Consider the following 12,170-nt stretch of genomic DNA (forward strand, 5'->3'; position numbering starts at 1 on the left):
TTGACTTTTGTTTTTTTAAGCTGTACTCCTTTACCTCATTTTGGACAGTGCTGTGTTGTCATTTAATGTTAAAGATGGCTCATAAGTTGGCGTTCCCAGGTTTTATACGTTTAAGACTCTTAAGTTTGTGTTTCTGTCCAGAGTTCTCCCATGAAATGCATCCTTAGAAATCCAGCAGCTTTCTCAAAATGATCGCCAACACAACGCATCCTCACCTCAAATTCAACATTGTTCAAAGCTAACCCTGGGATTTGCCTCCCCCGATCACCCTGCTGCCCCAAGGCCTGCCACCCCCATCCTGCTGTGCAAACGAGCAACCTGGGAGTCATTCGTAAACTCTCTCTCCTTTTCATACTCCACATCTAATCTGTCACCAGATAATGTAGACTTTACCTTAAATACCTAATACGTCCAACCACTTCTCTCAACCCCTACTGCCCCAGTTCAGTCTACTGTCCTTCCTTACTTAGGCTGTAGCTGGGCGGGCCAAGAACATTGGATGGCTGGGAGGGGGGTAAGGTACTGTGTGGCAGTGACAGGGGCAAGAGAGTTATGGGCCAGAGGCAAAGGCAGAGGACCTAGATGGAGAGCGTAATAGCGATGTCATAGCAGAGAGAGAATATTCTTGCTGCGGAAAGGGCCCCTTACAAAATGCACACAGTGGGCCACAGACCCAGGCCATCTAGAGGCTGCCTTTAGGGAGTGTGGTGTTAAGGACCTGGAGACAGACTGAAAGGAGAGGTGGGCCTGGGCCCCTGAGATTGTTATTCAGGATTTGTTTTTCTTTTTTTTCCTCCTGCATCCCTGCTGGGATTCCCATGTGCACAGAGCTTCCGTGGCAGTGCCACATTTTTGCAAGGAGACGAGTTTGTATTGTAGTCCTGGTATGAACTTCTCTGTTGTGCAGACAGGCAGCATTCCCCCACAACCCTTGGCAGCTTTGTAGGGAGGTGGTACCTGAGTACTGGTGGGGAGAGTCTAGATGTTTCTCGGTAACAGTAACTAATGACCATGTAGATCCCAGAGGCTGTGGAGGACTATTGGATGTCCCGGTGGGAAGAGTCCCACAGTGTGTACTTGTTCTTGTGGCCCCATCTGCTTGCTCCCGTGTGTTCGGAAAGGAAGCAGTGGCATCGCGCCCCCGCACGGCCTAGGTGCTGGTCTGCAAGACTGCCTTATCTTTCCCAAGAGAGAATCCGTTTGCTCTACAGGGTAACATGTTAGTGAGGAAAGGCCATGATTCTGTCTCACACTGTGCTTCAGAAGACGGGGATCAACAGCCAAGAATCAGAAGAGTTCAGACCTCCAGGGTGATGCTGCACATTTGTTTTCTGGAAGGAAATTCTACCTTTCTGGTAAAGTCAGTTGGGAAAGCGGGAGGTGTGGGGGTGGGGAGAAGAGAAGGAAGCTCCATGCTACGATTACCTTGGTTCCCCTTGAGAACAGAGAGGTTAAAAGGCAGGGGTCTGCTTTTCACTTGAGCCCCTGTGAGCCAGAGAAAGCAGACGGCTCAAATTCTGCCCACAGTTATGGGTCTGTTCAAATTTTCTCTTTCTTCCGGGTTGTGTTTTGGTAGTGTGTAAGTGTCTAGGAATTTGTCCATTTCTTCCAGGATGTTCAGTTTGTTGGCATATAATTTTTCATAGTATTCCCTGATAATTGCTTGTACTTCTGACAGATTGGTTGTGATAAATCCATTTTCATTCATGATGTTATCTATTTGGGTCCTCTCTTTTCTTTTTGAGAAGTCTGGTTAGGGGTTTATCAGTTTTGTTTATTTTTTCAAAAAACCAGCTCTTAGTTTCATTGATCTGTTTTTTTTTTTTTTTATTTATATTGTTTGTTTCTGCTCTGATCTTTACGATTTCTCTTCTTCTGCTGGGTTTCTTTGTTGTTCTGCTTCTAGTTCCTTTAGGTGTGCTGTTAGACTCTGTATTTGGGATTTTTCTTGTTTCTTGAGATAGGCCTGGATTGCAGTGTATTTTCCTCTTAGCACTGCCTTTGCTGCATCCCCAAGGGTTTGGACTGTTGTGTTTTCATCTTCATTTGTTTCCATATATCTTTAAATTTCTTCTTTAATTGCCTGGTTGACCCATTCATTCTTTAACCTCCGTGCATTTGGAGGTTTTCCAAACTTTCTCCTGTGGTTGATTTCAAATGGTGCTGGGAGAACTGGACAGCAGCATGCAGAAGAATGAAACTAGACCACTGTCTTACACCATACACAAAAATAAACTCAAAATAGATGAAAGATCTAAATGGGAGACAGGAAACCATCAAAACCCTAGAGGAGAAAGCAGGCAACAACTTCTTTGACCTAAGCCGCAGAAATTTCTTGCTCCACGCATCTCCAAAGGCAAGGGATTTAAAAGCAGAAATGAACCATTGAACCTCATCAAGATAAAAAGCTTCTGCACTGCAAAGTAAATGATCAACAAACTAAAAGGGAACCGACAGAATGGGAGAAGATATTTGCAAATGACGTATCGGATAAAGGGTTAGTATCCAAAATCTATAAAGAACTTATCAAACTCAACACCAAAAAAACCAAATAATCCAGTGAAGAGATGGGCAGATGTGAATAGACACTTCTCCAAAGAAGACATCCAGGTGGCCAACCGACACATGAAAAGATGCTCAACATCGCTCCTCATCAGGGAAATACAAATCAAAACCACACTGAGATACCACCTCACGCCAGTCAGAGTGGCTAAAATGAACAAATCAGGAGACTACAGATGCTGGGGAGGATGTGGAGAAACGGGAACCCTCTTGCACTGTTGGTGGGAATGCAAACTGGTGCAGCTGCTCTGGAAAACAGTGTGGAGGTTCCTCCAAAAATTAACAATAGATCTACCCTATGACCCAGCAATAGCACTGCTAGGAATTTACCCAAGGGATACAGGAGTGCTGATGCATAGGGGCACTTGTACCCCAATGTTCATAGCCGGACTTTCAACAATAGCCAAATTATGGAAGGAGCTTAAATGTCCATCAACTAATGAATGGAAAGAAGATGTGGTTTATATATACAATGGAATACTACTTGGCAATGAGAAAGAATGAAATCATGCCATTTGCAACAACATGGATGGAACTGGAGGGTATTATGCTAAGTGAAATAAGTCAGTTAGAGAAAGACAGATATCGTATTTTTTTACTCATATGTGGATCTTGAGAAACTGAACAGAAGCCCGTGGGGGTAGAGAAGGGGAAAAAATTACAAACAGAGAGGAAGGGGGGCAAACCATAAGAGATTCTCAAATAGAGCGAACTAAGGGTTGATGTGGGTAGGGGGCAGGGGAGAGGGGAAAATGGGTGATGGGCATTGAGGAGGGCACTTGTTGGGATGAGCACTGGGTGTTGTAAGCAATGAACCATGGGAATCTACCCTAAAAACCAAGAGCACACTTTACACACTGTATGTTAGCCAATTTAACAATAAATTGTATTTAAAATAAATAAATATATACATATATAAAATGAAAAAAAAAATGAAAAAAAAATTCTACCCATAGGCCTGAAGTCTGGAAGGACCTGGGCCTCCATGAAAAGAGTCTGGGAGTCCAGGCTAATAACCTGAGACAGGCAGTCTATACAGCCTTCTCTGAAGGCCCTGGCAGAGGTCATTACTTACAAGTAGTTGTATTTCCTCTGAGTGAAATTAAAAACAAGAAATGTGTGAATGAATTGTGCACATACTGCAGCAAACACAATAAATAGTCAGTGCCTTTTTTCAACATAAAATTATTCACCTCTGTAATGGAGATCGGGCAGTTCTGTAAAACTCCTGAGAACAGACACACCTTAGAGCCCCTCCCTTCTCATTGCCTTTTTCCATTGCAGTTTAAGGCCGTCCCTCCTAAGCAGTGTAGACCTATGTCTAATACATTGCACTGGGACATTGGACAGCTCTTCTAGATGTTATTCAAGCATGTGCACGCAGGGAAGGAAAGCATACCAGAATTATACGATGATGGCGTGCATCGTATACTGTGTATAATCATGCTCACGAGAAATGAGCACTCGTGATTTGGATTCCGGCTTTGTCACTCGTTGTCTTTGGGGCTTTCGACAAATTACTTAACTTCTCTGAACTTAAGTTTTCTCACCTGAAAAATGTGCATAAAGGCACCTCATCTCAGCATGGTTGGAAAGATAAAGTCCCATCCACAGTACATGAATGTAAACATCATTCTGTCAACGACGGCCTTGGTCTTGCTTTATCTGTGGGCCATCTGGGTCTGTCTCTGCAGCCTGAGCTGGTGGCAGTGGCACTGAGAGTACTCTTTGTCACGTTATAACACAGCATAACTTCTCAGGGTGCCATGGGGGATTGCTTCCTCAGCCCCCTTCCTCTCCTACACTGAGTGGATCTGTCTCCTCTGGCCAAACTGACTAATTTCCAAGAACCCCTTTCCCTTCTCTTGCTCAAGGCACAGAAGTCTGGCTCAGGAGGGGACACCCAAGCCGCGGAGGACCTGCTTCTGCTGAGCAAACCTCTGACAGACCTCATCAGCCTGCTCATTCCGCTGGTAAGAGCTCACCTGTTCGTGTGTCTTTCAGAGCACTCCTGAGGTGGTAGTAATTTTATTTCAATTTCACGATGCCGTGATTTTTTTATGCTACTTTAATTCTTTTCAAAGCTAGAACCAAAAGAAATTTCAGAAGATTATTTGGCCTAGAAACACTAAATTTTGACTTTATTTTAAAACTAGATGGCTTATTCATTTCAATAGGTATTTAAGGCAGAATTTCTCAAATCCATCTTGATGAGCGTGAGGTCAAAAATTCGAGAAATGAATTCCAAGAAGGAAAAAGAAATCACTATTATCAGTATTTCTCAAAAAGATATTTTACAGTAGAACTTGGCATGCAGGACTCTGCAGGGGTACAGTAGGATGCACACAGGGGCCCCTGGGTAGCTCGGTCAGTTAAGTGTCTGATTGTTGATTTCGGCTCAGGTCATGATCTCACGGTTCGTGAGTTCAAGCCTCGTGCCGGGCTCTGTGCAATGTGGAGCCTGCTTGGGAGTCTCTGTCTCTTTCTGCCCCTCCCTGCTTTTGCTCTCTCTCAAAATAAACACACTTAAAATAGGAGCATGCACGCTGACCTAGATAATACTTCCCTAAATTTTCACAGATGTGGGATATAAGTGAGGTTCAACGCAAACAAGTAAGACTACACAAGACCACTGAATATATGAAAAGAGCCCAGCAGGAACTTGGAGTTTGGACCAACTAAACAGTTTTAACCAAACTTAAAGAGGACCCAGTGTCCAGACACATGACTTCTACAAAGCATTCAGTCAGAGGGTGGGTTGGTGACATTCCGTGAAGACTCCTGAAAGCCTCTGCAGATTTGGGGAGCCAAGGACTGGGGCCCCTGTAGCCCCAGGGAACTTAACCTCTTGTGGCCTCCACTCTCCACCGAGTGAAGGTGGAGACAGACCTTCATTTCTCTCAGAACTGCTAGGATTTGTCCTTTTCTGCTCAGTGGCTTTCAAAGGAAGGCAAATGTAGTTTGGATGAATAATTCTGTAGACTTAATTGTGTTCAACAAATGTACGTTTGGTTCAATGGAGTAAAAAAAGTGGGGAAATCAGTCAGTTCTGGGTTATATCAAATAATGGCATGTGTGGAGTAAAGCAGTCACAAAAAAAAGGTGTCGGTGGGCTCATAATGAAGTGTGGGAATAGCCCCAAACCCCAGGGAACATCCTCAAGCCCAACGGTGGGAGGATCTTTAGTGTAGAAGATCTTTTGTGTGAAGCTACATGGAAAATAGAACACTCACTGCTCAGCTCAGAGTATGGGGACTGAACTCTGGCAGCCAGCTCTCTCTTCGGCCAAGGGCAGGAAACAGATGAGGCTCCCAAAAACAGAGGAAAGACTAACACAAACCAGACTCTCTTTTATATAAGAGATTCAAAACAGCATGAAATTAAAAAAATATATATGTGTGTATATACACATACGTATAAACTGATGCAATATGTGATAGATAATTATATTTATAGAGAATAAAGATTAAACAAGACAGATGAAGAAGATCTATCTTTTTAATTTTTTTTTAACGTTTATTTTTGAGACAGAGAGAGACAGAGCATGAACGGGGGAGGGGCAGAGAGAGAGGGAGACACAGAATCAGAAGCAGGCTCCAGGCTCTGAGCCATCAGCCCAGAGCCCGACGCGGGGCTCGAACTCGCGAACCGCGAGATCGTGACCTGAGCTGAAGTCGGACGCCCAACCGACTGAGCCACCCAGGCGCCCCGAAGAAGATCTATCTTAAGAAAGAAATGCAGAATCCATTATAGGCAAAACTTCTAGAACACTCTTTTTCACATGTATCTTACAGACCCAAGTTTTGGTATTTGCTACATCCTCAGATTTGCTTTCTTTTAACAGGCGAATGTATTCCAGTTAGATATATTGTTAAACTTGTCTTTGATCTTAACTTTATTGTCTTATTTTATATTTTCTTTCTAAATTTGTTTAAACGTTAACATAAGGCTTAATGTATAAAAAAGTCTTTAACAGAACAAAAAAAAGCTACAAAGATCTGGAATAAAATCCACAGGAGTATATACCAACTATGAACTTTTTGGTGTCCGATATGAGAGCATAGGACTGTGTAAAGAAAGGAACAAAAATACACCAGAGGAAATCCAAAAAACACTGTAGGATCAAGAGATTTAACTTCTCTTTCTCATCGCCTGACAGACCAAGTGCATAAATATAATGATGTAGAGTAGGAGTTGATAAGCCATGGCCTGCAGGCTAACTCTGGCCCACTGCCTATTTTTGTAAATAAAGTTTTGTTGAACAGAGCCACATAGACCTTTTGTTTACATATTGTCTGTGGCTGCTTTTGCACCTTCGTAAGTGTTGAGGAGTTACAGTAGAGACCTTATAGCTCACAAGCCTATGTTATTTACTATCTGGCCCTTCCCAGAAGAAGTTTGTTTATGCCTGTATAATGAGTATAAACATTTTAATAAAATGGAGCTAAGAGAAATATATCCGTCCCTGTACCTTGAAAACAGAAACTGTACCTTCTGTTCAGTTTGCCAGACACATCTTGAAAAGTTGGTCTTGCGTTATATTAAAAGCATATCAATAAATTCCAATAAGGAGGAATTGTATAGACCACATTCTTCAACCATAATGCAATTAAACTGGAAGGAAAAACAAGAATAGAAGATGCACTGTTAGCAAATACTATCTGTGAGCGTAAAGAATAAACCATTGTGGGGCACCTGGGTGGCTCAGTCAGTTAAGTGTCTGACTTTGGCTCGGGTCATGATCTCACGGTCCGTGACTTCGAGCCCCGCGTCGGGCTCTGTGCTGACCGCTCAGAGCCTGGAGTCTGTTTCAGATTCTGTGTCTCCCTCTCTCTCTGACCCTCCCCCATTCATACTCTGTCTCTCTCTGTCTCAAAAATAAATAAACATTAAAAAAAAAGAATAAACCATTGTGATTGTATCAGTCTGGGTCCAATCAAAAGGCAGAAACCATACAGTGATTTAAATAGGAGAATTTTATCTTTTTTTTTTTTTTTTTTTTAGATAATATACTTCTTTTTTTTTCTTTTGTTAATCTTTTCAGTTTCTTTATTCTTTGCTTCTTCTTTTCCCATTTTGAATTTAAACTTTAGGTAGTTAACGTATAGTGCAATATTGGTTTTAGAGTAGAATTCAGTGATTCATCACTTAAATACAACACCCATGCTCATCATAACAAGTGCTGTCCTTAGTACCCATCACCCATCTAGCCCATCTCCCATCCACCTCTTTCTCAACCCTCAGTTTGTTCTCTGTCATTAAGAGTCTCTTGTGGCTTGTTTCCTATATGTTTATCTGTTTTGTTTCTTAAATTCCATGAGTGAAATAATATGGTATTTGTCTATCTGTGGCTGACTTATTTCACTTAGCATAATACAGTCCAGCTCCATCCATGTCATTGCCAATGGCAAGATTTCATTCTTTTTGATGGCTGAGCATTATTCCATTGTGTATATGTACTACATCTTTTTTTTTCTTTTTCTTTTTTATATTTTAAAATTTACATCCAAATTAGTTAGCATATAGTGCAACAATGATTTCGGGAGTAGATTCCTTAGTGCCCCTTACCCATTTAGACCATCCCCCCTCCCACAACCCCTCCAGTAACCCTCTATTTGTTCTCCATATTTATGAGTCTCTTCTGTTTTGTGCCCCTTCCTGTTTTTATATTATTTTTGCTTCCCTTCCCTTATGTTCATCTGTTTTGTCTCTTAAAGAGCTCATATGAGTGAAGTCATAGGATTTGTGTCTTTCTCTGACTAATTTCACTGAGCATAATACCCTCCAGTTCCATCCACGTAGTTGCAAATGGCAAGATTTCATTCTTTTTGATTGCCAAGTAGTACTCCATTGTATATATATACCACATCTTCTTTATCCATTCATCCATCAATGGACATTTGAGCTCTTTCCATACTTTTGCTATTGTGGATAGTGCTGCTATAAACATGGGGGTGCATGTGCCCCTTCGAAACAGCACACCTGGATCCCGTGGATAAATGCCTAGTAGTGCAATTGCTGGGTCGTAGGGTAGTTCTATTTTTAGTTTTTTGAAGAACCTCCGTACTATTTTCCAGAGTGGTCACACCAGCTTGCATTGCCACCAACAATGCAAAAGAGATCCTCTTTCTCCACATCCTCGCCAACATCTGTTGTTGCCTGCGTTGTTAATGTGAGCCATTCTGACAGGTGTAAGGTGGTATCTCATGGTGGTTTTGATTTGTATTTCTCGGATGATGAGTGATGTTGAGCATTTTTTCATGTGTTGGTTAGCCATATGGATGTCTTCTTTGGAGAAGTGTCTTTTCATGTCTTTTGCCCATTTCTTCACTGGATTATTTGTTTTTTGGGTGTTGAGTTTGATAAGTTCTTTATAGATTTTGGATACTAACCCTTTATCTGCTATGTCATTTGCAAATATCTTCTCCCATTCTGTCGGTTGCCTTTTAGTTTTGCTGATTGTTTCCTTCACTGTGCAGAAGGTTTTTATTTTGATGAGGTCCCAGTAGTTCATTTTTGCTTTGGTTTCCCTTGCCTCTGGAGACATGTTGAGTAAGAAGTTGCTGCGGCCAAGATCAAAGAGGTTTTTGCCTGCTTTCTCCTCGAGGGTTTTGATGGCTTCCTGTCTTACATTGAGGTCTTTCATCCATTTTGAGTTTATTTTTGTGTATGATGTAAGAAAGTGATCCAGGTTCATTCTTATGCATGTCACTGTCCAGTTTTCCCAGCACCACTTGCTGAAGAGACTGTCTTTATTCCATTGGATATTCTTTCCTGCTTTGTGAAAGATGAGTTGGCCATATGTTTGTGGGTCCATTTCCAGGTTCTCTGTTCCATTGATGTGAGTGTCTCTTCTTGTGCCAGTACCGTACTGTCTTGATGATTACAGCTTTGTAGTATAGCTTGAAGTCTGGGATTGTGATGCCTCCTGCTTTGGTTTTCTTTTTCAAGATTGCTTTGGCTATTCGGGGTCTTTTGTGGTTCCATACAAATTGTAGGATTATTTGTTCTAGCTCTGTGAAGAAGGCTGGTGTTCTTTTGATAGGGATTGCATTGAATATGGAGATTGCTTTGGGTAGTAGCGACATTTTAACAATATTTGTTCTTCGTATCCAGGAGCATGGAATCTTCTTCCATTTTTTTGTGTCTTCTTCCGTTTCTTTCATAAGCTTTCTATAGTTTTCAGCATATAGATTTTTCACCTCTTTGGTTAGATTTATTCCTAGGTATTTTATGGTTTTTTGTGCAACTGTAAATGGGACCGATTCCTTGATTTCTCTCTCTGTTGCTTCATTGTTGGTGTATAGGAATGTACCCGATTTCTGTGCGTTGATTTTATATCCTGCAACTTTGCTGAATTCATGAATCAATTCTAGGAGTTTTTTGGTGGAACCGTTTGGGTTTTCCATATAGAGTATCATGTCATCTGCGAAGAGTGCAAGTTTGACCTCCTCCTGGCCGATTTGGATGCCTTTTATTTCTTTGTGTTGTCTGATTGCTGAGGCTAAGACTTCCAATACTATGTTGAATAACGGTGGTGAGAGTGGACATCCCTGTCTTGTTCCTGACCTCAGGGGGAAAGCTCTCAGCTTTTCCCCATTGAGGATGATATCAGCATGGGGTCCTTCATTGATGGCTTTTATGATCTCGAGGTCTGCTCCTTCTATCCCTACTTTCTTGAGGGTTTTTATCAAGAAAGGATGCTGTATTTTGTCAAATGCTTTCTCTGCATCTATGGAGAGGATCATGTGGTTCTTGTCCTTTCTTTTATTGATGTGATGAATCACATTGACAGTTTTGCAGATACTGAACCAGCCCTGCATGCCAGGTTTAAATCCCACTTGGTCGTGGTGAATACTTTTTTTAATGTATTGTTGGATCCGGTTGGCTAATATCTCGTTGAGGATTTTTGCATCCATGTTCATCAGGGAAATTGGTCTCTAGTTCTCCTTTTTAGTGGGGTCTCTGTCTGGTTTTGGAATTAAGGTAATGCTGGCTTCATAGAAAGAGTTTGGAAGTTTTCCTTCCATTTCTATTTTTTGGAACAGCTTCAAGGGAATAGGTGTTAATTCTTCCTTAAATGTTTGGTAGAATTCCCCTGGAAAGCCATCTGGCCCTGGACTCTTGTGTTTTGGGAGATTTTTGATTACTAATTCGATTTCCTTACTGGTTATGGGTCTGTTCCAATTTTCTATTTTTTCCTGTTTCAGTTTGGTAGTGTATATGTTTCTAGGAATTTGTCCATTTCTTCCAGATTGCCCATTTTATTGGCATTAAATAGGAGAATTTTAATATGAAACATTAGTAGCTATGAGAAAAGAGTAACCATAAGATTCAAAAAGAACTCTATAAGGTATCCTAAAACTGAGTGAGAGTAGTCAAGGAACGACAGCCTTGACCAGGGACACCCCTACACTGAGGCTGTGGGTCAGACCTTATTGGGAAACGCTTGCAGCCCATAGAACAGTGGACAAGTCTGCTGGGTTGTCCAGGCCAGAGAAGGTTTACCATTCCTGGGAAAGCAAGAAGCAACCCTTGAGGATGCAGATGAACCCTAGCCAGGGGGCAGGCGTCAGAGGGACGGGGTGCCACTGTTGGGAGGCCTGAGGTACCCAGAATTTGTGTAGAGAGGACCACAGGAAACAAAGCTATGCGAGTGGCAGGCGAGCGGGGGGAGTCGGGTGGCCAGTGTCCGTGGGAAGCCTGGGACACACAGGTTCCCTTGGGGAGGGCGACGGGACCATCATCACAGGTCAGACTACAGCTGAGGGTTGCTGAGGGACCACCCATTCTGGACCATGGTTAGATTGGATCTCCACCAGATGCCTCCCATTCACGCTTCCGACTGGCAGACACAGCAGGAGAGCGTCCTCTTCCTGGGATGTGTCATCTCAGAGATTTTTCCCCGGCTCTTTGAGACTCCGAACTCTTACTCCTAGCAACTTGATCACCCTTATGTTCTAGTATATGGCCGGACGTCTGCCTAATGTGTGTGAGCTGTGTTGTGTGTATACCCATTGATCACCAGAGTCATTGCTTTTAAAAATGGCCTGTGACAAGAACATTGCAATATATCTTCTCTGGAAAAGATTAACACACATTTATAGCTGTGTATAAAGTGAAGAAAAATAGTACTAAGGCAATTGAGGACCTAAACTAGAGCACATACAGACCAAAGATAAATTTTACAGTGGTTGTTAAAAAATGTAATAGGTTACAGAATGAGGTGCTGGAATTGCTTTCCCATGGGGAGAAATAAACAGGCTCTCAGTTTTCATCTGACGTGGATAATTTTGGAGGTATTTCGCCTAAAGGCAGGTGGATGAACTTGTTGGCTTTTGACGTTCTTTCCAGATAATGGTCCTATTAAAGTGAACATATCCTTAAGAGAAGAGAAAACCTGTCATCCCCTAATTTATGCCCCATATTTTTACTATACACTGTAGGAGAGTCATAGTGGAAGGTAGATAGGAGACAGGGATTTTTAGTCTGTTTTGACTGTTAAACTGCTTTGAGAATCTGAGGGTCCTAGACCCTCTTCCCTGAAAAATGCATAGATTCACTTATGTGCAAAGTTCTGCACACAGGTCACAATTTTTAGTGGGATC

At 42.1% G+C, this 12,170-nt stretch overlaps 1 protein-coding gene across 11 annotated transcripts in view; it reads left to right on the forward strand.

Annotated features, from left to right (window-relative positions):
* Positions 1-12,170, forward strand: part of ULK4 (unc-51 like kinase 4) — a 570,273-nt gene that overhangs the window by 398,112 nt on the left and 159,991 nt on the right. For 10 of the 11 annotated variants that reach the window (XR_006206962.1, XM_042954274.1, XM_042954282.1 and 7 more), the window contains one exon: positions 4,437-4,535. The exons of the other annotated variant lie outside the window; for it this stretch is intronic. Coding sequence is in view for 9 of the 10 variants with exons in the window: in XM_042954274.1 (XP_042810208.1) it covers positions 4,437-4,535 (99 nt within the window). In the remaining variant the exon portion in view is untranslated. The remainder of the gene's footprint in view (positions 1-4,436; positions 4,536-12,170) is intronic. 11 annotated transcript variants of the gene reach the window in all.

This window comes from Panthera leo, chromosome C2, assembly GCF_018350215.1.
Source record: "Panthera leo isolate Ple1 chromosome C2, P.leo_Ple1_pat1.1, whole genome shotgun sequence".
NCBI classification, from domain to species: domain Eukaryota; kingdom Metazoa; phylum Chordata; class Mammalia; order Carnivora; family Felidae; genus Panthera; species Panthera leo.